Source organism: Conger conger, chromosome 4 (assembly GCF_963514075.1).
Source record: "Conger conger chromosome 4, fConCon1.1, whole genome shotgun sequence".
NCBI lineage: Eukaryota > Metazoa > Chordata > Actinopteri > Anguilliformes > Congridae > Conger > Conger conger.
The window spans coordinates 47,827,067-47,852,424 of NC_083763.1; the positions used below are offsets into that span (position 1 = coordinate 47,827,067).

General features: G+C 38.1%; 1 protein-coding gene across 1 annotated transcript; it reads right to left on the bottom strand.

Moving 5' to 3' along the window:
- Positions 1 to 6,725: 6,725 nt before the first annotated feature.
- Positions 6,726 to 22,755, bottom strand: LOC133126640 (polyunsaturated fatty acid 5-lipoxygenase-like). Its single transcript, XM_061238980.1, has 10 exons — positions 22,719 to 22,755; positions 21,650 to 21,807; positions 21,015 to 21,155; positions 16,873 to 17,073; positions 14,791 to 14,877; positions 11,348 to 11,514; positions 11,114 to 11,229; positions 7,897 to 7,997; positions 7,004 to 7,171; positions 6,726 to 6,905 (listed from the first exon to the last, which is right to left on the bottom strand). Exons 1-10 carry the CDS (start codon positions 22,753 to 22,755, stop codon positions 6,726 to 6,728), a joined length of 1,356 nt encoding a protein of 451 aa, XP_061094964.1.
- Between the last annotated feature and the right edge of the window lie 2,603 nt (positions 22,756 to 25,358).

The window sequence follows — 25,358 nt, forward strand, 5'->3', positions numbered from 1 at the left end:
TGAAGGTGGTAAAGTCTCATAAAGTATTCCCTTTATAAGAATTAAAATAATGATTGTATTTTAAACAGAAGAGTTTGAATATATATTGAATTTGAACCATCATTTCACATTCAATTTCAATAATCACCTGGGCCTCATTTTTCAAAACTTAATCTGGAGCAAAATAGTCCAGATAATGAAATCTGCATTTAGTACACTGTATATCCATAGCTTTCCAGTCATTTGAACAACCTCTATGTTGCCATTTTTGGGTCAAATAATAAGAGCATGCTTATTAACAGAAAATAAAAGCCACATAAAATTTTTTGTTACTTTTATCATACATTTATTTGCATAAGTATACAATATTCAGGGTGTAAAATGTTTAGTGAAATAAAAATTTTTTCAAGGTACATAGGCAGTATTTGGCGGCACGGATGGTGCAGTGGGTAGCACTGCCGCCTCACAGCAAGGAGGCCCTGGGTTTGAATCCCCGTTGGCCAGGGCCTCTCTGTGTGGAGTTTGCATGTTCTCCCCGTGTTTGCGTGGGTTTCCTCTGGGTACTCCGGTTTCCTCCCACAGTCCAAAGACATGCAGGTTAGGCTGATTGGAGAGTCTAAATTGCCCATAGGTATGAGTGTGTGAGTGAATGGTGTGTGTGCCCTGCGATGGACTGGCAACCTGTCCAGGGTGTATTCCTGCCTTTCGCCCAATGTATGCTGGGATAGGCTCCAGCCCCCTGCGACCCTATTCAGGATAAGCAGGTTAGGATAATGAATGAATGAATGAGGGGTGGGGCATTTATTTTTTTTTGAAAAATGTGAAAGCAACATTTAAGATGATTGAAGGTAGGGTCAGATCACCAAATAATATCAGTGATACATGTATCCATGTTGATACAACAAATATTAAGATTTATTCCAAATCGATTACCGTTATCTTCTCAGAAAAGCCTTGAAAAACTGGGTCCAGGTCAAATGGAAAAAAAGTTATTCAGTTTTATTATTGAAAAGTAATCCTTTAATGGTCTAGATGCATACTTAAATGCTATTGAAGGTCTGCAGAATGTCCTAATATCTGTGATGTGCCATTCAGAGGACCCAAACACAGACCAGTGAATATGCAAAAATGTTGTCTTTAATTCAGTCTAATGTCAAAAGCCAGGTAATCACAATATACAGTGGTGTGAAAAAGTGTTTGCCCCCTTCCTGATTTCTTATTGTTTTGCATGTTTGTCACACTTAAATGCTTCAGATCATCAAACACATTTAAATATTAGTCAAAGACAAGTAACACAAGTAAACACAAAATGCAGTTTTTAAATGAAGGTTTTTATTATTAAGGGAGAAAAAAAATCCAAACCTACATGGCCCTGTGTGAAAAAGTGATTGCCCCCCCCTGTTAAAACATAACTTAACTGTGGTTTATCAAACCTGAGTTCAATTTCTCTAGCCACACCCAGGCCTGATTACTGCCACACCTGTTCTCAATCAAGAAATCACTTAAATAGGACCTGCCTGACAAAGTGAAGTAGACCAAATGATCCTCAAAAGCTAGACATCATGCCGAGATCTAAAGAATTTCAGGAACAAATGAGAAAGAAAGTAATTGGCGACGTGGCTCAGGCAGTAAGTAAGTCGTCTGGCAGTTGGAGGGTTGCCGGTTCGATCCCCTGCCCCGGCTGTGTCGAAGTGTCACTGAGCAAGACACCCAACCCCTAAATGCTCCTGACGAGCTGCATGGCAGCCAATCGCCGTTAGTGTGTGAGTGTGTGTATGAATGGGTGAATAAGAGGCATCAATTGTACAGCGCTTTGGATAAAGGCGCAATATAAATGCCAACCATTTACCATTTACCATTTAATTGAGATCTATCAGTCTGGAAAAGGTTATAAAGCCATTCCTAAAGCTTTGGGACTCCAGCGAACCACAGTGAGAGCCATTATCCACAAATGGCGAAAACTTGGAACAGCGGTGAACCTTCCCAGGAGTGGCCGGCCGACCAAAATTACCCCAAGAGCGCAGCGACGACTCATCCAAGAGGTCACAAAAGACCCCACAACAACATCCAAAGAACTGCAGGCCTCACTTGCCTCAGTTAAGGTCAGTGTTCATGACTCCACCATAAGAAAGAGACTGGGCAAAAATGGCCTGCATGGCAGAGTTCCAAGACGAAAACCACTGCTGAGCAAAAAGAACATTAAGGCTCGTCTCAATTTTGCCAGAAAACATCTTGATGTTCCCCAAGACTTTTGGGAAAATACTCTGTGGTCTGACGAGACAAAAGTTGAACTTTTTGGAGTGTGTGTTGTCCCATTACATCTGGCGTAAAAGTAACACCCCATTTCAGAAAAAGAACATCATACCAACAGTAAAATATGGTGGTGGTAGTGTGATGGTCTGGGGCTGTTTTGCTGCTTCAGGACCTGGAAGACTTGCTCTGATAAATGGAACCATGAATTCTGCTGTCTACCAAAAAATCCTGAAGGAGAATGTTTGTGACCTCAAGCTGAAACGAACTTGGGTTCTGCAGCAGGACAATGATCCAAAACATCAAAATTACCTATTGTACCTTTCAGGAGATCTGAAATGCAGAAACAGATTTGGCCCTCCTTTTCCATACCTGATTTTTACAGTATCTCAATGCTGCCCTCTGTAGTTTCAATGGCTCTATTGCACTGATTATGCATTTTGCATGCATGTTTTCCTTATATTAAAATATCTAGCACTCTTTTCCATCTCTATTTATTTTTTTTTTTTCATTTTTTTGTATGTGACATAGTATTATGAATTTCAAAATTGCACATGAAGCATGCATGAACATCATGCATGAGAATGCATTTTAGTTCACAGGACTGTTACCTCAAATGTTTTGTGATTTAAATGAAGCAGTAAGTGCTGTGGTATTGTGATGTTTAAATGGCCTTCACTTTTCTCTGCATCATGCTTTGATAGAACTGAGGATAAAACAGGGAGCAGTGCTGTGAAAGAGGAGGCTTTAATGTCCATTTACAGTAAATAGTTATATAGCCTACCTTTTCTGGCACTTATAAAGCCATATTTGCTTATGGCTAGGATATTAATTCATTTTCTTTCCTATGGAAGCAGTTCAGCCATCAAAAGGGAAGTGTTTTTTCAGGGCTTTTAACTGAGAACGATGAAGAGTTAAAATGCAACTTGAATGTGAAAAGGAACTGAATCCTGAACTAGATCGTACAGGTGAAACCTTGTTGGTAGCCGCACTAACCAGCATATGCAGAGGCTTGCCACTATATGCTTGATATCCTTCAGACAATCCATGACAGAAGCCAATCATAATTTAAGACAACTAGTGTAAATGACGCAGTTTCTGACCACGGCCGGAGGTCCATGTAGGTGGGGCATTTATTGGCTAGCCTCTCCGGGGTTATTTGGGTGTCATCGCTCTCTAGTGGACCCTCCTGGATAGACCGGATGTTTGCAGTTGAGTAAAGAGAAAGTACATTTACTTCATTCCTCCTCCCTACAGCTCAGTGTTGTAACTCTCTCTGCACTGTGTAAAACAGCAATGGCTTGCTGTCATGTGACATGGAGGAGATGCATGTCTATGGCTTCCTCCTTCTGGGTGGGAAAAAAGAAAACCACAACCGAGAGAGAGAGAGATTTAAAATCAACGTGGGTTTTGTAGAAAACTAACCATGTTATTTACCCTCGCTCCATTTAACTCCATTAGTCTTGTTAGGGTGCAACGAGGGTGGAGGACAAGAAGGACGAGGGACTGCAGTGATGAGGTGCTGATGGTGTATTTTATTTACAGGTGCGATGGTGGTGGTGCAGAAATATTTTGTGACAACAAAAAATAATAATAAACTAAGAAGAAAAAATGTAAAACACAAACAAAAGAAAATGAAAATGAAAATGAAAAAGCAGTGTACTGCAGGGCCATGACAGCACATAAAACTCCAACTCATCAAAACTCAATCCACCAACTCTCAAAACTTCCAACTCAACTTTTTCCCGGAGCTATAAATGCCCGGAGCTATATGGGCATAGCCCCTCCCACCTGGCACCTTCCATGAACCAAAAAAAAATGTATTAACAAAATCAAACAGAAAATGATCGAACAGAACATAACAAAAATGGTCATGACAATAATAATAATAAACAACTAAACACACGAGAACAACAAAGGGGGTACTAAACGGAAATTAAAACAATCATACTTGTACTGTTCACATCCCCCCCTTACACCAATCAAACGGGTGGTAGCTTCCGCTAAACCCCCCTTCAGAAATACCACCTGGTTCCCTCCACTTCCTGTTTGGTAGTGGCACCCAGGATCGAATGGACCCAGGTAAACTTTCTTTCGGAATATTGCCTATCAAGTTTTAAACAATAAAACCCCAATAAACATTTTTAAATGCATTCGCTGTTGGTTGTTTATTTCATTACCTTTACCGATGCCGGCAAAAATGTAAAGAGTGTTGTTTTGCGGTGTTTGTGTTGCGTGTCTGTAATAGTGTAATTCTCATCCTGCCGTTAGTCCATGACAAGCCTACTTTGGTTAATGCTTGATATAGGTGCACAGAATAGAGAAAATAGCTGACTTGATTGCTATGCAATGGCACTTGCAGCAATAACTTTCTTCCCAGTGAAATATAGAAATATCAACTAATTATAGACATAACAATAAAAACAATATCAAAGCTGCACTATAGCCCTGTTGGAAGACTTTGCGAAAGGAGCAATACATCATCCGTGTGTTTTTAGGGATTTATTTCCTTGCACATGACAATGAGCCATTACCCAAAGCCAACCTGTCAAAGCTTGCCAAGCAATATATTTTGTTTTGCTGAATGTATGCCCATTGATGGGACCAAACAAAAGTTGTGCACTTGCCTACACCTCCGTGTTTGGAGAATTTACTTGTCATTTTGTTTCCTGATGTTTTACTACAATTACAATTACATTATTTGGCAGAGTTTTACTGCCATTTGAAAGATTTAAATGGCAAAATAAGATGCACAAAGCCACCATATAAGGATAATTGAGATTGTTCACTGGGTGCAGGCGTACAGCACATTCTCGTATGCACACTTTTACTGTTATTTCAATTATTGTCATCCTCACGCCAATTTTATGAATCATGTGTATGCACAATTTAGAAACTGGTCATACAGTAAAATTTAGGATCAAATCTATTGCCAATATATAGGCCAATTCTATGCATAAGGCCCCAGGATGATCCCCAATTATGTATGAAGCTTGGATAAAAGCATCTGCTAAATGTAATGTCATTTATTTATATCTGCCATGAAATCCAGCATTCCACAGTGAGAACATCATACCAATGGTGTGAGGATGCTGCCTCAGAACCTGGACAAGTTGCCATTATTCAAGGAACCATGAATTCTGCTGGGTACCAAAAAATGTCTAATATTCCAAATAAAGATTTGAAACCATTCAGGTGTGAGAAATATGAAAATCAGTGCACTTTTTCACGACACTGTATACTCTTTACCCTTATTTCACAATGCAGGTAATCTGAGAATATAATTATCTTGCAGTGACAACTTCACTGTGACAAAAGTGACATCAAAGTGGGTCGGAACTACCAAAGATAGTGATGCCAATCAGATGTAGGGGATGATTAGGTGGGTAGACATGAGCTAATTTTGTCCAATTTGATGATTTATTATTTCAAGGAAGGGGGTACCTTAAATAAGGGAAAAACAGATGTTTGGTAACTAATCATTATGAAATCATCTTGTTCCTATGATCTACTTGTCATTTTATGTTAAAACAGTTTTCATAATATCTATATTGGTATCTGGTGCCATATTTTTTCAGAACCCAGTAAAAAAGAAAATCAGTAAAAATACCCTTGCATGTTTGCCAATCCACTAAATATGCCAAACACCTAAGTTTCCTTTTTTGAGATGCAAAAATATAATCAGAATTGAATAGAGGAAAAAGACTAATTCAAACAAACTCATGAAGTCAGCAGCCCCTCCTGCCTACAGTGGTGCATAGAAACAAACACCTTGAGCTTAAATGTATCTACAAAGGATTCACTTTAAATCAGACTTTGTATCAGGATGAATGACATTGGCCTTACCATCTAGGAATACAATGACAGGGAAAATAATATCACATAATGCAAATACTCTTGACAAATGCTATGAGGAATTTTAACCTTTGTCAGAAAGGAGGCATATCCAGAGTAAAGAAAGATCTTTGAATTTGAATTACATCGAGACCGTTTGCAAAACCGCCTGCCTATATTGTCAAAGAGAACATGACAACTTGTTGATAAGTACTTGCAAATGTCTTCAAAACCTTAATTATAGAAGGTATCAGCAACCCTAGAAGCTTTAAGCAGCTAAAGTATACATTATCATCTTAAAGAAACATGGTTCCAGATGAAGATACAGTCTATGCAAAATTGCTGCATAATTACATAGTCATTTCAGAGACTCATCCATAGTGACTTACACTCTTGGAGAAACATAATTGCATTCACCTTATTAATATGAGCAATGTAAGCCTTGACTAACAGCATTCCCAGAGCAGAAACATCACTAAAATAATAGTACAAATTATGTAACTATGTAAGTCAAGAACAAAAGTATCAATTTTAGCCGGAGACCATACAATACCATAACCTGGATTAAGACAAAAGGTAACTGCATTACTGGTTGGGTGGACCAAAATGCAGTCAAGGTGTGTGTTCAGTCTGTGCCAAAAGATAGCTCATTCAGATATACATTAGATAGTGATGCTATTCTCTATCCCAGCAGGGACCAAGTACTCATATGGGAACTCTTGGAAGGCAGACCTCCTCTTGATTTTCTCTCCAATTTCCATCAGCGTGCTTTTGAACTCCATGAGGGGATCTCTCATATGGCTTTCATAAGCAACTTCCTCAGGGTACTCTCCAAGTGGCACCTGTAGGGAAAATTATCAGGAATGAGGGCCAGAGCTTGAAGGGGGAACACTTGTCTACATCCCAAATCCCAAAGCCCAAATTAATGCTCTCTACTTACAAAGTCATTTGGAACCTGGCTGAGGAAATGAGCCACTTCCATAGCCACAAGTGTTGTGGTAATGTCTGGAAGAGTGTCCATTATGTCTTTTTCAGTCACCTCCTTGTTCTTGGGCGGAGGCTTCCTCATTGTTGTAGGTCCATTTGGCATCCATGCATAGATATCATACTGATAATGACAAGGCAAAACTCACATGGGAATTGCACTGGCATGGCAATTGCACAGACTGCAATTCCTGTCGCAATATCAGGGCCTACAGCAGGGCTGCCCAACCCTGTTCCTGGGGATCTACCGTCCTGTAGCTTTTCCCTCCAGCCCGAACAAAGCACACCTCACTCAACAGCTAAACATTGAGCTGCTATTTAGTAGAATCAGGTGTGTCAAATTAGTGTTGAAATAAAAACCTACAAAACAGTAGATCTCCACGAAAAGAGTTAGATAGCCCTGGCCTACAGTATATTCATTACATTACATTACAAAGCAATTAGCAGACACTCTTATCCAGAGCGACCTAAATGAAGTGCAGATCAAAAATAGGAACACAGGACCAAGTGTGAAGAGGACCTGGATAAGTGTCAACAGAATGCATGTATGACAGATATTCAGTTGCCTATCTGGACATAATCTGTAAGTAAGACCAATCTACATGTATTATGAATTTGCTGTCACAAAGGAAACTAAGCTGAAATCCATCTTGTACTGTGAAACCTTTTATTTTTATTTTGGGTGCTCCTGACAAAATCTATTACTTGCTGTCCGCATAATTTCAACGAGAGATGTAGAGCATTTTAATAACAAAAATAAAGACATTGCAAATGACAATAACCTATGATTTGATCTATAGAATCTTTCTCTTGTGGCTATTTATGAATGTTCCTTGTAGGGTACTGTACCTGCCCATGATTCACAGCAGCATGTTGGACAGAGCACGTGAACATAATCATGGTGATGTATTTAATGGTTTCTTCTCTTGTTTTCAGGCTTGAGGGGCAATCTAATGACCAACATACATCCAAAATTAAAATATTACCAATGTCCGTTTCTAGACATTTGCATTTGGTCTACTTTCAGTTACTATGACAAATACAGATGCCACTGAACTGTAACTCTGTGAGCTGGAAGACATATGGTTCATTGGTTTTGTGAAGTAACTTTAATGGAATTCATAAGTCTCACTGCAAGACAACATCAAAAAGTCGGACGTAGTCATAAGTAGGACGGGGTACATTATATGTGGCAATTTTTGATGTGAGAGAAAAATTGGATACGGTACCTGTCAAAATGAGTTTGATGGATGATTTATTGACATAATTATCGGGTTATGACCTGCCCCCCTCTATTATTATTTTTTATTTTAAAAGTTACATTTTAATTTTCAGATAAAAATAATAATTTTATTTTAACTTGAAATGTTAATTTTTCAAAGTAAATGTCTCAGTGCAGGGTACGTGAACATCTTTGTGTTTCTTTAACGTGTTTGAAAGGGGATTTTTGTGTTAAAGTGCTTGTGTGACATAAAATCTTTATTACAGTTTAGAATCTCTTCTTTATTATTAATATTATTGTCACAACGGCGGGGCAGGGGCACCAATAGCAGACTCAGGGGTGTTTAAAAAATGGCAGGTTTAATTAAGGCAGATGAAGGTTCAAAAACCGGGAGGTCAGTCCAAACAAGCAGAGGTACAAAAGCAAAACCAGGCAGATGTCAGAAACCAGAAAACAAAAACTAAGAAAAGCTAGAGAGAATGCCACAAGGGGAAATGCTCGGGAACGAGGCGGCTAGAACTAGGGTAAAAGAATTTAAGGGCTCGGTATTCGAAAACAGGATAAGACGAACGAGCAAAGTGCAACTGAGAAGGATAGGTATAAATACACAGGGGAATGAGACAACTTAGGTGGGCATGGGTGTGAGGGCGGTCTAACAAATAAACATCAGGTAAGGAACATGAAAGGGCAATAATACAATAACAAAGGGGAAACGAAAACGCGGACTAGATTCACAAAGACACACATGTAATACAAACGGCTCCGGACTAGGGAGCAGACAATTGCACAGAATTAAGGAACGTAGCGATTGGAAGAACGGCTGCGAACACTTTGCTGAATCAAGGCAAGCAATCTAGGAATAGAACAGGGAGGCGGAGTTATAGAGCAGTATTGAAGTAGAAGTAGAGTTAGTCTATTAGTTGTGTGATTAAATTACAAATACCCAAAACTAGTGAATGTTAGTTTGTGAGACAAACATATTTCTGTGTTAATATGATTAGTACTGTACAAATTCTATGTTAGTTGGGATTAGTATATTAGTGCTATCAACAAACATGAGACAAAGCAGGAAGTAAGAAAAGCAAAACTCATGGGAAACCAGAAAATTCCAAAACCACCCGAATAGTGAATCACGAAGACGTGATTCGGGCTTAGAACAACATAAAGACACAGACATCACAGTGGAAGCCGAGTGCAAAAACGAATGAATGTAAAAAATAATGAATTTACAAAAACACAGAATAAACTAACAGACAAAACTTAGGATCATGACAATTATTTGCAGCAGCGTCAACCAGACACCAAATACACAAGTAAACAATAAAATATAATTGTTTTGTTTGTTTTTAGATAAAGCATGAATGTGTTAATAATCTAAAACAAGCAAAATTATGTTAGGCAGTTACTTTTGCAAAGTATTTTAGTCTATTAAATGAGTAGGCAACATAGCATGCATTAGTATTGACAAAGTAACAAAGAGAAAACATGTTAAAATGTAAAAACAAGTTAATAGTTAAAACATCTAGTTACATAGACATATTAACATTGTAAAGTTATACAAGAGTATAACCCCCGGTCCGTTATGAAAATATTTTGTCGTTCCCCCCGTGCTTCCAAGTCAAACTCTGCCTGTGCTTGGAAAACATACTCAGTAGGCTGAAACATAGGCTATAAGACTTCTACTGCTGTAACATATCCACTTAGAGTTATGATGCATTGTGCATTCAGAGATGCTCTTCTGCATACCACTGCTGTAATGTGTGGTTATCTGCATTACTGTCACCTTCCTGTCAGCTTTGGCCAGTCTGGCCATTCTCCCTGTCTGCCACCATCAATCATTCCATAGTCAAAGTCACTTTTTCTCCATTCTGATGGTTGATGTGAACATTAACTGAAGCTCCTGACCTGTATCTACATGATACAACTCTTTGATATCGTTCCATGATGTTTCACTCTTATCATTCTGTGAAGTGTCATTTGGAAGACGGAGGATGACCAATTCATCTCATATGACTGTCGGGTAAGTGAAGTTTAAGGTGAATATGGTTAATTTCTGAATCCAGCATTTTTAACAATCTACATCTTCATTTAACATTCAGCATTCTGAATACATTTCTTCAATATAATTTGTTAATTATTTCCAAAAGATATCAATTATCAAATAAATTGCCTAATTCGTTGTTAGGCAGAGCAACTTGTTGGATCTATGTTTATCAAAAAGCACTCACAATTAATAAAGTTAAGAGCTTTATGAAGCTAAACAATACTCAACATCTAAATCTAAAGATGAGGGTCAACTACCTTAAACAAAGGAGTAAGAGACAGACAAGTACTAGTCTCAAAATAACTTAATTAAATACCGAACTACAACTTGTTTCCTCCCAAAATTAGTCCCAAGGAAGCCAATGTCATTACTCAAAATCTATTCAGGAATGCAGTTTTGGTATTTACTCAATTTTGACAGGCTAGGGATTTTGTAATATTTTTTGCCTCCCCTGTGAAGTGGCCGAGAGCAAGACATGTATCTGAAGATCGTGCTGGGGCACATATAATCTGTTTGTTAAAACATCTCTCAAGATTGGCTAGCATAGGATGGATTCTCATGAGATTTTGTCTTACCGGGAAGATTTTTATTTTTATTATCAGTGTTTGAGAGTTTAAAAAAAAATAATAAATCCCTCTCGGGAGGTTTTACCTCACTTTTTGTTTGTGTGTGTGGGTGAGTGGATGGGGGGAGGGGGCTTCCCCAATTTACCATCAAGTTTAAATGGCCCATTTAAGGTTGTACATTTTTGCCATTTGTCAATGTGGACAGGGCTTTTAATTTATTTAGAATGAGGTTACCTGACTTATGCAGAAATCCATACTTGTATATGAACAACACCATTTCTTGGAGCTCTGGATCCTTCTGTATATCTTCATCATCTTTATAACATCCAGTCACCACTCCATGAACAAATCTGGATATATTAAATAAGTAATTCAATTAAATAAACAAGTTTGCATTCATAGTATTTGTGAATTCAGAAATATCACCATAGAAAAGACAGACGTTCTCCATGTAATAAAGCTATTTACTCATATATTGCATCCCAGATGTCCATGCCATCATCTCTGTAGTGAAAGTTCTTCAGATTTTCGATGCCACGGTGCTTCACATTGTCTGGCAGGCAGAGGCTCTCATAGGTGATCTTCTCAGTTGCTCTTGTTAAAATCTCCCAATGCTCATGTCCAATAGCTGTGTACTTTGTGGGCAAAAATGTATTGTTTACTGGGTAGCACAAACTTGCATTTTTTAACACATGAAACATTGTAAGCAGTTCTGAAGGGGAAAAATGGTTCAACAAATTCACCATGGTGATAGTGTTATACAGGAACACTGTCTCTGGCTCTGCTGGATTGGCACTAGCTTTGTTCTTCTGGATTCTTAGCATAATATATAGAGACAGAAATATCTCTGGGGGAAAAAAATCCAATACCAGATTGTTAAAAAGACTCTCCACTAGCAAGAACAGCAGTTTAGATGCTTATCAGCCTCTTATTTGCAAAGCAGGGCAATAAAACTCTACCCTCAGACAATAAAATGCATATTTTGCCAATCATTCATGTCATTTATCTATGTTAAAAAAGCATGTTCCAATATAAGAACAAAAATATACAATTCAGAAGTTGCATGAATAAACTTTCGCTTTTTCAATGTACGGTCGACATATTTCCAGTTTGGTAGAAATATATGTTTTGAAATTTATTCGACTCAGACATATTCATGGGACTAAATATATATGGCACTAAATATTATTATCACTCTTATGGCAATGATAGTCAACTCTTTCCTTCCCTCCCAAAACACAGGTCTCTGCCTGCTTGGCTGATATCTTTGTGTGGATGACTTCCCAACACCTGAAGCTTAACCTTGGCAAGACAGAGCCTCTCTTCACCCCGTCTTAAGTCCTCTACGACAATCGGCCTCTCACTGATCGTTGTATCTTCCTCCCATATGGCCAAGAATCTTTGGGCGACATGGCTCAGTCAGTAAGAGCAGTCGTCTGGCAGTTGGAGGGTTGCCGGTTCCATCCCCCGCCCGGGCTGTGGCGAAGTGTCCCTGAGCAAGACACCTAACCCCTAAATGCTCCTGACGAGCTGGTGCCTTGCATGGCAGCCAATCGCCGTCGGTGTGTGAGTGTGTGTATGAATGGGTGAATGAGAAGCATCAATTGTACAGCGCTTTGGATAAAGGCCCTATATAAATGCCAACCATTTACCCTTGATTAACCACCTTACACTCGCTCCACATATATCCATATATATATAATATACGCCCTATAGACCCTTCCAATATCCCTCTTGTCTAACCCTAACCTAAAAATAAATAAAATAAAATAATGGATGACTATTGTCTTTTTGTTTAGAACAGCTCTTCATGCATGCTTTGGTATTCATGGATTTGATGCTGATAACTTGTGGAGGAACCTATGCACTTGTGTCTGCCAAATGACAAAATGTAAAATGTAAAAACCCCACCTGGTTATGAAGCTACAACTGTTTTGTGACTAATGATGAAGTTTATTCCATAATCTGTTCAGTCATTTTTGAGGAGACTATATCTTTGCCGGGAGTATACCTAAGCGAATACTATCTTGAACCACTTCTTGCGTAAATGCACTGCTAGGTCATTTCAGTACCAAACTAATGAAAAACATGAAAAGCTTGTCCAGGGTTTCCTTCCCTTTTCAACAAGGTATAATGTGTCATATTCAGGTGACGGGCAGTTTAATATGGCTGCGTTCACATAGCAGGATGAATATGTAAGGTCAGAGGACCAAACACGACCGAGAGGGGTTCTAAAAGTTACCCACCAGATGTGGGTACAGGAAGGAAACTTGTAAAACAAGGCGAGTAGGAAGTAGGTAAGCAAACAGTGCCAGGGAGAAAACTACACAGGCTTCCAATGGCGTTATAGCCTACCTAGGACCGGGAACGGCGAAGTAATAATGAGAAGACACAGACATAGAGACACAGAGAAGACATCCCGTCTTTAATTCAACTGACAAAGCAGGATTACTGATACTGACACTAGAAAAAACAAAAAAATAAACTTTAAAACTTTAATTCAACTAACGAAGCAGTAATACTTATTACAAATTGTACACAAAAAGCAACAGAGATCTCAGTCACGGAACCCTGACTTATTGGCGAGTTCGCAAAGGGGTGATGCTCCAATGACCATGTACACCACTTGACTTCAGGAAAGTCAGCAACCACAGAGATTTATCGGCCAACTGATCATGCAGGAGACTTACGAGTGCGCCAACTAAATGTACCTACTGCTCCACTTTACAATAATAGACATAAACTATGATTAAAACAAAAACAATGAGTTTGAAAGTGACAAAAATAAACATCTTGCTATACTAAAGCAACATAATGCAGCTGTCAAACTTTGAAGCAGCACGCTACAGGAAACAAACAGACAGCAGCGCTAAGAGCAATTTCCACATACAGATAGGGTGAACATCGTCTTAGCCCTTACGCTTGATCAAAATCTCCTCGGTCCACCTTAGCTCAGCTTCTTCCTTCCTAAAGGAAGGTTTTAAACAAGGTGTAAACTATGTAGATGAACAGAAAATGAGAGCAATCGTAAAAGGGTGCAATAATCTCAAACCCTCACACTTGGCCTATATAGAAAGAATGTCATCTCAGTTCCCAGAGGAATCCCGTCTTCCAATAGCTTAAATAGAAAGTCGTGCAGCTGACCCTAATCGGTAATCAGACTGCCTGCCTTCTTCACATTATCCCAGAGTCTGCTCTTGGTTCTCTCTACCTGGTTCCAGACAATACTGAAGAGTTTGAGAAAAAAAAAGTATTGGATGATATATAAGAACAACAGTACTGAGAGTAATAAGACTTATATTATGTTAAAAAGGAACTAATATACCAATATAGTATAGAAATGGGACCATAGTGATCCAGGAAACTACATGCCTGCCAGTTTAACTTTCATCTCATGTAAAATGCAGAAATCTGTCATTAGAGACAAACTGGAATTATTTCTTGAAAATAAATAATAAAACATCCTAAGGGATAGTTTTAGCAAGGGAAAGTCCTGCCAAACATACCTTTTGAAATAATTTGAAGAAGCTACCAAGTGTTCTGATGGTAGCAGGGCTTATGATATTATAGAGTTAGGTTTCCAAAAGCAATTGATAAAGTACCATATGACAGACTCATTATCAAAATGAAGATGGTAGGAATTAGAGGAGGCAATTTGAAGTGGGTTCAGAACAAAAAGAGTAGTAGTTCGCGGGATCTTATCTGTGCAGTATTGTATTGCTGGGACCACTGCTCTTCCTAATTTAAATAAATGACCTTGAGAGGGACATTGAAATTGGATCAGATATTGCTCAGATATTAGCAAGTAGTTTTTCACATAGAGAGTAGCCTCTGTGTGGAATAACTTGCTAGGTCATATAGTGGCCTGTTTTCATACTTATTGGATAATTAATGGTAAAGTTCATACTGACCTCCATGAAAAATCCACCTTTATTGATGAGGGTGTTTCTGGCAGTAATATTCATTGGTAAGGTGTACCGTCCAGTTGGACGAAGAATCTGTTAAAACATAAATGAAAGTTATACTGTTGCTCAAGCTAAAAACTCAATATAAAATACAAATATACTGCACGAGACTGTATCAGTCAATAAATAAAACGTGCAAGCAACCTAAAGAAGCATGTACCTATTGAACACTCAACAGACCCAGCTGATCAACACAATGTTCTGAAAGGTGTGAGAACATCGCACTGTAATTATTGCTTGCCAGAAAAGCCATTAGCCTTGAGACAGAAGCTCACTTGGTTTTCTACTAGCTCTATAGCGGCTCACAAAGCCACTTCAAATCCTACACAGGTCTTTTGCCCGGTCAAAGAGGAAGAATAGTATTCAGTCTGGACAACTCACACTCACACAGGTTTGCTGCCTAAGGGAACTGCTAGGCACCAGGTAGGCAATACAAGATTCTTTGCAAGATCTTGCTGTGTAGACCTCTAGTAACTGAGTCGCTGACTATCACTGACTCCCTGTTCCTGGGGGATCTGGCCATCAGGATACCATTTTCCTCCCACTCTCAGGGCTGGACCCTACTGTCACCCAACTCCCTCGTCTTGCCTGGTCGAACTTTCCCCATTCATGTAATGGTGGCTATCGTACCGCATGCCACAGAAAACCATACGGGTGGAAAGCGGTTAGCTTTTTAATTTACCGTCTTTGTACATATATGACTCCCTTGTAATGCTCTAGTCTCATGAGGCTCCTGACATAGTGTTAAAATGTTTATTAAGTGAAATTCGCTGTATTTAATGGTGACACAGTTGTTAGTATTATACTAAGCACTGGATAAACGGCTAACGGCTAAAGACAGAACAAGTTGCAATGTCCATCAATCCATCCATTATCTTAACCTGCTTATCCTGAATAGGGTCGCAGGGGGGCTGGAGCCTATCCCAGCATACATTGGGCGAAAGGCAGGAATACACCCTGGACAGGTCGCCAGTCCATCGCAGGGCACACACACCATTCACTCAAACACTCATACCGATGGGCAATTTAGACTCTTCTATCAGCCTAACCTGCACGTCTTTGGACTGTGGGAGGAAACCGGAGTACCCGGAGGAAACCCACGCAGACACGGGGAGAACATGCAAACTCCGCACAGAGAGGCCCCGGCCGACGGGGATTCAAACCCAGGACCTCCTTGAGGCGAAGTTGCAATGTAACTTAGTTGACAAATATTCAGGTTTGGATTAGATCTTTATAATATATATAAGTCTATTTCTAGTAAATATATTTATACACTGTGAAAAGAAGACAGCTCTTGGATTTATATTAGTTATATTACTAAAGCCATTGTGTAGCCTATAGTCAGCTCCTTAATGCTGCAGTATGTAATTCAAAACCTGGTTAGAAAATACACGTGGTAAATTTATGTATCTTTTTCTGGAATTAATATGTGAAAAAGTGAATATATGAGATGTATGTAATTTGATTAATGGAATATTGTAAAGATTTTTTGAATAACTAAAAGAGAAAAAGAAACTGAAAATATACATTTATATGAATAAAGAACAGCAGAAGCGGGAAGAGAGCACCAGCTAATTTGTGCTTGTCTCATTATTTCCCTGTTTATTCAGGAACACATAATCTGCACTCAGGCCTCCTCTGTGGGGCCTGTAACATGATCATTCTACACCTCTCACATAGTTTGGGCCGCATTTTTACCCCTATCTCCCTCTCTCTGCCTAAATTAAGAAAGTTAATTGCCCAGATAGAGGCACCACAACTAGACAACGGCCAGTCTGATTCAATTGAGATTATTACCTTATTTTCATTTTTATACCTTCTTTTGTGCACAAATGTGTGGTTATACAAATTCCATAACAAAGCAACTGATGCAGGCAGAGGCTATAGTCTATCATCAAATACCATCCAATACCATGTCCATGATTGCATTGCATTTTACAAACCAATTATTTTTCTTTACTTTACTTTAAAAATGTACACTGCCAATTTTTGCAGACATAAAATGATGGAATTGCACATTGCACATACCCGTGATAGTGGATGTTGATCAGCCATAGAGTAGCCTGCAATTATGAATATTTCCGCCATCAGATGTGTTCTGAGAAGATGAGAAACCAGTTCATGGTAGTAGAAGTCTGAGTTCCGGACCCAGATCTTGGCTAAGAGCCAGGCTTCAGGCTTGTCTTGTGGGGTGAAAACTGGATTGTGCTCTCCAGGCTTCTGCTTCAACTATGAGATAAATTTGTATTTATTTATTTATCTATTTATTTAAAGCATAATTATTTATCTAGAATACTCAACAAACATAAATGTTCCTAAACACTCCTACCAACAAACGTCATTAACCAGGGCTGGGCCGGTGTGTTAAAAAAAAAAAAAAATGTATATTTTTATTTATTTTGCATGAATTCCTTATTTCACAGTGCAGTTTTCAATATATCATTTGAAAATGTTGAAATTCACGGTTCCAGCTGTGTAACATATTTTAAAATGCCATTGCTTTCGCGACAGCATTACCTTATTTTGTAACATGTGGGTGGCAAAACAAATGTGGGGGGATGCCCTCGCCTTCTCTGCACTTTAGAAATCCACGTACTACAAGAAATACAGTAATATAGTAGTGTCCTTTTCATGGCAAGGGTCCAGCGATGCTTATTAAATTCTAAAAACGTGCTAACTCGGAGAAACATGGATAGATGTTTCATTTTTTCATGTCCATTGTTTACTTGGAATTTATCTGGAGGAATTATCATTGTTGTCCGCTTCGCTGTTGCATACTTCTACAAAAGTACTTATACATAGGAATGGTATTATCTGCATTTTGTATAGAAATACACGTCAGCTCATGTATATCTGAACAGTAATTGTAATGGAGTGACAAAGTATAGGTGTTCTCTCCCAGTGTACTACAGCAGTGGTTCCTGAGCTCAGTCCTGGGGGCCTGAGCCACATTATACCATATATAGCTATGCATGCCATGAAATATAACATTCCCAAGTTCATACTGTGCTATATTGCGAACAATTAGGTGCAATCTTTTTTTATCAAATGATAAAAGACTGAGCTCAGTCAATATGCTCCCATTTAAGTTATTGTTTTATTTAATTAATAATGAACAGGTTTGGCTCTTTATCATTTTCTTTTTCTGGATTATCTTCCTGCTGGTTAGTTTTAGTAGGCAGGTGTCCACTCTTTCACGAATTAGGAGCATATTGATTCATCTAATTTGATAAGTTTACGACTTACTTCTACTTGAGACAGCAGGGAGTGAGGGAACAGGAAAGGATGTGTAGAAGCAACAAACTGAAATGTCTGTTTAAATGCTAGAAGCATAAAAAATAAGTTTTCGGAAGTTATTAGTAGGGGCTATGACATTGTAGGGATTACAGAGACATGGCATGGGGATGAAGATGGGGATGAATATAATATAGAGGGCTATAAACTTATTTGGAAGGACAGATCTAGTAAGAGAGGTGGGGGTGTTGCTGTTTCTGTAAGAGAAAATCTTAGTGTGCAAGAGATTCCAAAAATTTACCAACACAGGCCTAGTGAGGATATTTGGATTAAGCTTATTGGGGAGGAAGATGACGTCGGTAACACATTGGAGTATGTTATCGACTGCCAGCTTCAGATAGTAATGTAAATACTAGGCTCATTAAAAATATAAAACAAGCTTGCCAGGGAGGTGAGACTTTTATCATGGGAGACTTCAATTACCCAAGTATTAATTGGAATTTGGTGACTGGACAGGGAAAAAAGCAAGGAAGAATTTTTGGATGTTATAAACATAGCTTTTTTTGACACAGTATGTCAGTCAGCCTACAAGAGGGCAATCCATTTTAAATCTGGTAGTATGTAATGATTCAGACAGAATTTGCAGGGTAGAGGTAATGGAACCACTTGGGACAAGTGACCATTCCACAATTTCAATGTTTTGATGTATTTTGGCAAATTGAGAGGGGTTCCTCCAAGTCTTTGAAACTTTAAGATGCGATCAAATTTAAGTTATGTAGATTGGGAGCAAGTTCTTGATTGCAGGGCTGTGAATTAAAAGTGGAGCCGGTTCAAAGGGGTTATACTTGACGCTCAGTGTAAATTAATTTCTAAGGTGCAGACATGTAAATTGGCGGCACGGATGGTGCAGTGGGTAGCACTGCTGCCTCACAGCAAGGAGGTCCTGGGTTCGAATCCCCGTCGGCCGGGGCCTCTCTGTGCGGAGTTTGCATGTTCTCCCCGTGTCTGCGTGGGTTTCCTCCAGGTACTCCGGTTTCCTCCCACAGTCCAAAGACGTGCAGGTTAGACTGATAGAAGAGTCTAAATTGCCCGTAGGTATGAGTGTGTGAGTGAATGGTGTGTGTGCCCTGCGATAGACTGGCGACCTGTCCAGGGTGTATTCCTGCCTTTCGCCCAATGTATGCTGGGATAGGCTCCAGCCCCCCTGTGACCCTGATCAGGATAAGTGGGTTCAGATAATGGATGGATGGATGGGACATGTAAATTGAGAACATTGTGCGCAGTGGATGAATACGTGAGAGTTTGCGAAAAAAAGAATAAGCTGTATCAGATATATAAAAAGGACGGCACTGAGAGTAATAATGCTGAATATTGTAATATGTGTGCTAAGGTTAAAACATAAATAAGGTTAGCCAAAAGGCAATTTGAATGGAAAATCGCAGATGATGCTAAATGCAATCCACACTGCAGTAGGAAAGGAAAATTAAAGACACTGGGCGGCCTGAAGTGTAGTGGTTCAGGTAAATGACTGGGACATGCAAGGTCGGTGGTTCTAATCCCGGTGTAGCCACAATAAGATCTGCTCAGCCGTTGGGCCCTTGAGCAAGGCCCTTAACCCTGCATTGCTCCAGGGGAAGATTGTCTCCTGCTTATTCCAATCAACTGTGCGTTGCTCTAGATAAGAGCGTCTGCCAAATGCCAATAATGTAATGAATTGTAATGTAATGTAAAGAGGTGGTCAAGTGCATTAAGAATAACCAAGGAGAACTGCTGTATAAGAATAAAGATATTGCTGAGGCCTTAAATGGCTACTTTGTTGAGAGTTGGTTTTACCAGGGAGGAGGTTACTAGTAGGCCGGAAGGCATACTCAATACTCAAACAATGTCTTAGCCAATATTGAGATAGGGGTAAAGAAATATTGGATAAATTACATAAACTAAAGACAAATAAGGCAGCAGGCCCAGATGGCATGTTCCCATGGGTACTCAAAAGAGTTAATGAGATTATTTTTAAACCACTTGCAAGTATTTTTAGACAGTCTTTAGAAACTGGAGAAATACCGGATGACTGGAAACAAGGTAATATAATACCAATATATAAGAAAGGGGACCAGAAGTGGGCAGAAACCTGGCAAATGAAAATCAATAAAACTAAATGTAAAGTTCTACACGTGGGAAATAAAAATAGAAGGCAGGATTACTTCATGAGGGGTACAAAATTGGATAGTGCTCAAGTGGAAAAAGACTTGGAGGTCATAGTTGACCAAAGCCTTTCGGGTTCTCGTCGATGTGCAGTAGCAGTAAAGAAGGCGAATAGGATGTTAGGATACATAGCCAGGAGTATTGATTATCTAAGGAGGTTATGCTCACTTTATACAATACTCTTGTTAGACCACACTTGGAGTACTGTGTGCAGTTCTGGGGACCGCACTATAAGAAGGACATAGAGGCACTAGAAAAGGTTCTGAGAAGGGCAACCAGATTGATTCCATGTATAAAATATAACAGTTACGAGGATAGACTTAGGATGCTTAATCTCTTTAAGCTTAGAAAAATGACTCTTAGGGGGGTTTTGATTGAGGCTTTTAATTTCATTAAAGGGATTAACAAAGTGAAGTATTGGGGATTCTCCAGGTTGAGTTCGGTTAGCAGAACGAGAAGACACAAATGGAAATCGGTCCAAAAAAAAGTCTAATGCACTATACAATCTACATAAAAATAAAATTCTGATTATTTGCTACTGAATTATATGGGCTATGCCAGTGTGCTATTGAAGTTTTGGTGACACTAACCAGTATCATGAGAATTACCAGTTTTGTGATGAAACTCAAATCATCTAGTTGAAGGTTTTTACTGCAGAAGCTCTGATTTTCCCATCTTCCCAAAGTTTGATTGAATTAGTTTGAAAGTCTTGTTCCACAACACTGTAGATTTACCTGTATGGCAATAGGCTTTAGCTCCTCCTCTGTCTGTTGAAGCAGCATAATGGGTGCAGCCAAGAACTGTGGTGACTTCTTGACTATACCTTCCACAATGTCATCCAGTATCTCATAGTCCACCACATAGATGCTTCCATTCTAGTGGAACAGAAGTGGATTTAATAGGCATAAGGCATGTTCTAAGTTTTGCAGCAAGGCTGAAGGAATTCAAAATCACAACTCATCTGGAACTCATCGCCCATTAGAGACATGGTGAAATATACATAATACAGTGTAGCATAAAAATGATTAATCCCACAAGCACAATCTATTTGTTCCAGCTAGTAATTTTTTACTTAAATTGTTAAAATTATAACATGACTGTTATTATATGTTACTGTCCATGGAAAACTTGCAAATGCAGACTAAACTTTATTGACTGCTTTTATTAAGTTATTTTGAGGGCCAGGATTATTGAAAGATTATTAAAGATTATTGAAATTATTATTATTATTATTATTATTATTATTATTATTATTATTATTATTGCAACAATTAATTCTGTTTAATCCAAATGAGCAAGTGGCTATCAAAAAAATCACATATTGGTAACATTTTATAAAGTTTTACCAAACTGTGCAACAGCAACTCACCTGGATATTTCCCTTAATATCAGGGTACACCTTTTCCAAAGTCTCCATTGGAATTTTCTGCTGATCTTCTGTGTACCTCTCGATCATCATTGGGTTACAGCCATGAAGGACTAGGTTGCCAAAAAAGGCATCATTCTTCCAGTTTTGTGATATATATTCTATGATACAGAAATATGTCACTTAAATGTCCATTACCACATGATCTTCAGACTGCTGCTTCGCATTCCACTCAGATGGTGATCTTGACATATTGTAACTGAATATGTGTCAAGACTGAGTGAGATCCAATCCTTTACTTAACTATACAACGTCAGCATTTCAATAAACAGCTAAATAAAACATGACCATTTCATTGCTGATAAATAGAAGTGTCAAAATGTTTGATATAGGTTAATTAATACTAACCAAGAACTGAATATGACTTTTTAAAAAATTTTAAATCTCAGCTCTAGCTCTGAAAAGAACTGCAATAACTGCTCAAGAATTACATGGTTTTTATGTTAAACTTGTGTAAGAGCTGAAGTTGACTAACCTGCTTTTTTGCTCGGAAACCAAAACACATTTCTGATGTCATCAATTTTCTTCCACTTGCGGCGAAAGTTGCAAAGTCTCCTGAAAACTGTCTGTGCCGCACTTATTTATAAGATACATGTACAAAAGATGGCAATTGTGATTAAAACAGACTACATTTAGACTGCAATTGTCATTCATTGTCAGCCACATTGAAAAGGCTTATGAAAAATATTTTATATATAAGTATACTGTATACCTAGACTGGAAGTCTCACAAACAAAATTTTTGTTTCTTAATTCATACTCAATGGCAGTGAATTTTTGAATGACCTCTTATTCTTATTTAACCTGGTCAGAGTAGTCTGATGTCTGATTTTTGTAAAATTATATTAGCTGCTATCTAGTCTATAATTTTGATAATTCCTACTCTATTCTGTTACATTAACAATGCCACCACGTCACTACTGTACTTAATACAGAGGATTCCGGAGGATTTGAAAAATGCTTGTAATGTTCCATTCTATAAAGTCTGAGCTTCTATACCACCCCCAGTGTACCTGTGAGAACATTATTGTGGTTCTGCAAAGAGTTCATATATTCCATGAGACTGGGCTGTTTATATTATATATTTTGGGGATTACCAGGATTTTAACACATTCAGGGAAATTAATAGGATTATATCCAAGTATAGACACTTTAGGTCATATTGAATTAATAGGCATTTTTAAGATTGACAAATTGTAAAATTTACATATACTTACTCAAAATGTTGTGTAGAATTTCTTTGGATTTCCACTTACCTCTTGACTTTATTGTAAATCAATGTAGCCACCTTGCTAGTCTCAAACCACAGCTCTTTTGGCAATTCAAAGAAGTTCCCTCCTTTCACAAAACCTGGGAGGCCAGGTTTGTGAGTGAAACTATAAAGGAAAGACATAACACAGAACACATTTTAACATACAGTCCCCTCCAAAAGTATTGGAATAGCACGGCCAATTTCTTTGTTTTTGCAATACACTGAATACATCTGGCGTTGAGACAAATCTTTTTTACAAGAGTTCAGAATTTCATCTGTTATTTCCTGCTTATATACACCTAGATGTGTTAAACTACTTGGAATATAGCACCTTTGGTATCAGACCACCCAATTCTTTGGTGAGCAAAAGTATTGGAACAGAGAGTATTTAAGCAAATTAAAGTAAATAAGACTCAATATTTGGTTGCATATCCCTGCAACCCATTGACATCACCAAGCTGTTGAATTCTTATTTTGTGATGCTTTTCCGGGGCATTTTTCACCCTAATGAAGTCCTTTGTTGTGTTGGCAGTGTGTTTTTGCTTATTGTCTTGCTGCATGATGAAGTTCCTCCCAATTAGTTTGGACATACAGTACTGTGCAAAAGTTTTAGGCAGGTGTGAAAAAATGGTGTAAAATAAGAATGCTTTCAAAAATAGACTCTTCTTACTTCTACATGCCGACAGAATGTTTCTGTTGACTTATTTTCTTTTTTAACACAAATGCAGTCTTCATAGGCAAAACCCAATGTTAAAACCAAGAGTAGATGTTCAGAACTATGTATTGTTGAACCAATCAATCTAACAGGACACATCTGGGCAACAAGAAACAACTGTCAGTCACATGTTCCAATACTTTTGCACATCTAAAAACTGGGTGGTCTGATGCAAAAGGTGCTATGTTCTAAATTCTAAATCTAGATTAAAAAGAACACCTGGAAATAAAAGCTGAAATTCTGATTTTTCATCTCATATACATCTTTTGACCGCAAACGCAATTGTCTTCAGTGCATAGCAAAAACAACAGAATTCATCTCACTGTTCTAATACTTTAGGAGGGGACTGTCGAAGAAGACGGTTGCAATGTGTTGAAAATGAATCATACTCTATATAAATTGAAACTTCAAGTCGCCTCAAATGGGTAAATATGCTAATCCATCACCCTGTATAGTACTTAATGCTTTGGACACTCAAAATGAATGGCTGTTAGAGCTCTGTTAGAAATGCAAACTCTACATCTAACAGTAAAGAGGGAAGGGGCAAGTACTATAAATGCAAAAAAGGGAGTTGCCATTTAAAGTAGGTAATTATCCTGCTATAGGGCAGTGAAGAAACAAATGCATGATGTTGATAATGATGATATCTACAATTATGCTTAAAAAAAAAATGTAATCCAATTTTCAATGGTTAGAAAATTCTGTATTATGCTCATCAGAGAAAATCTGATTTACATAGGCCCATATACTGTATATACAGTACATCTAATAAATGGAGATCATGAATCTTGAAATACTTACTGCAGCTGCTCAGGCCAAATGTTGATGATGCCTCTACAAAGTAAAGTATATGTTTTGTTATAAAACTGTTTCTGAAATTATATAATAATAACATGATTGAAAGACAAACATTGGAGTGCATCTTTCACAATTAATGAAATGCAGTCATATTGACCTTCATTGAAATTTGATACTACATTTCATTTTTCACAAACCCAGGAATGTTTGTACTTACAGGATAAAACTGAGAATGATATTGGGGCTTGAAGCCATCACAGGAACTGGGTCTGGGTCTAAACATAGAAAGGATTAGCATTTTCCCATAAAAAAATAACACAGCTTTTGGTCATTTATATTAATTTATATTCAAATAAATAAAACTGTATTTGCTCTTTATCTGAAAAAGTCATTGACAATTCACAACATTTTATTTTCTCAAAGGTCGTTAATTTCTACTGTATGATGTTTTGGGATTGCAAAATGGTGATTGTATCCAATACATGGCACTATTTAAAATATATATAAAACAAATTGTTTTCAGTAAAACCCATGATATTCTTGAAGAAAGCCATCCTACTAAACTCCATTGATTATGTGGATTTTCACTGTACAAATGTGGAATTATGGGATGGGAAACTTCCCCATATTTGTCATTCATTTCAATACATGGCACAATTAAAAAACCCATTAAAATATTAAATCAAACTGTTTTCAGGAATCACCACCAGTGTTGAAAAGCCAGGTATATAGGCCATTGATACCATGAATTCTTACTGTACGAATGTCAGGGTTTTTCAAATTTGTAATATTTATTGTGAACTTTTACTATAGGAATTTGGAATTATTGGATGGCAGACTCTGCCATAATTGGCATTCATTTCAATACATAGCACTATTTAAAAATCG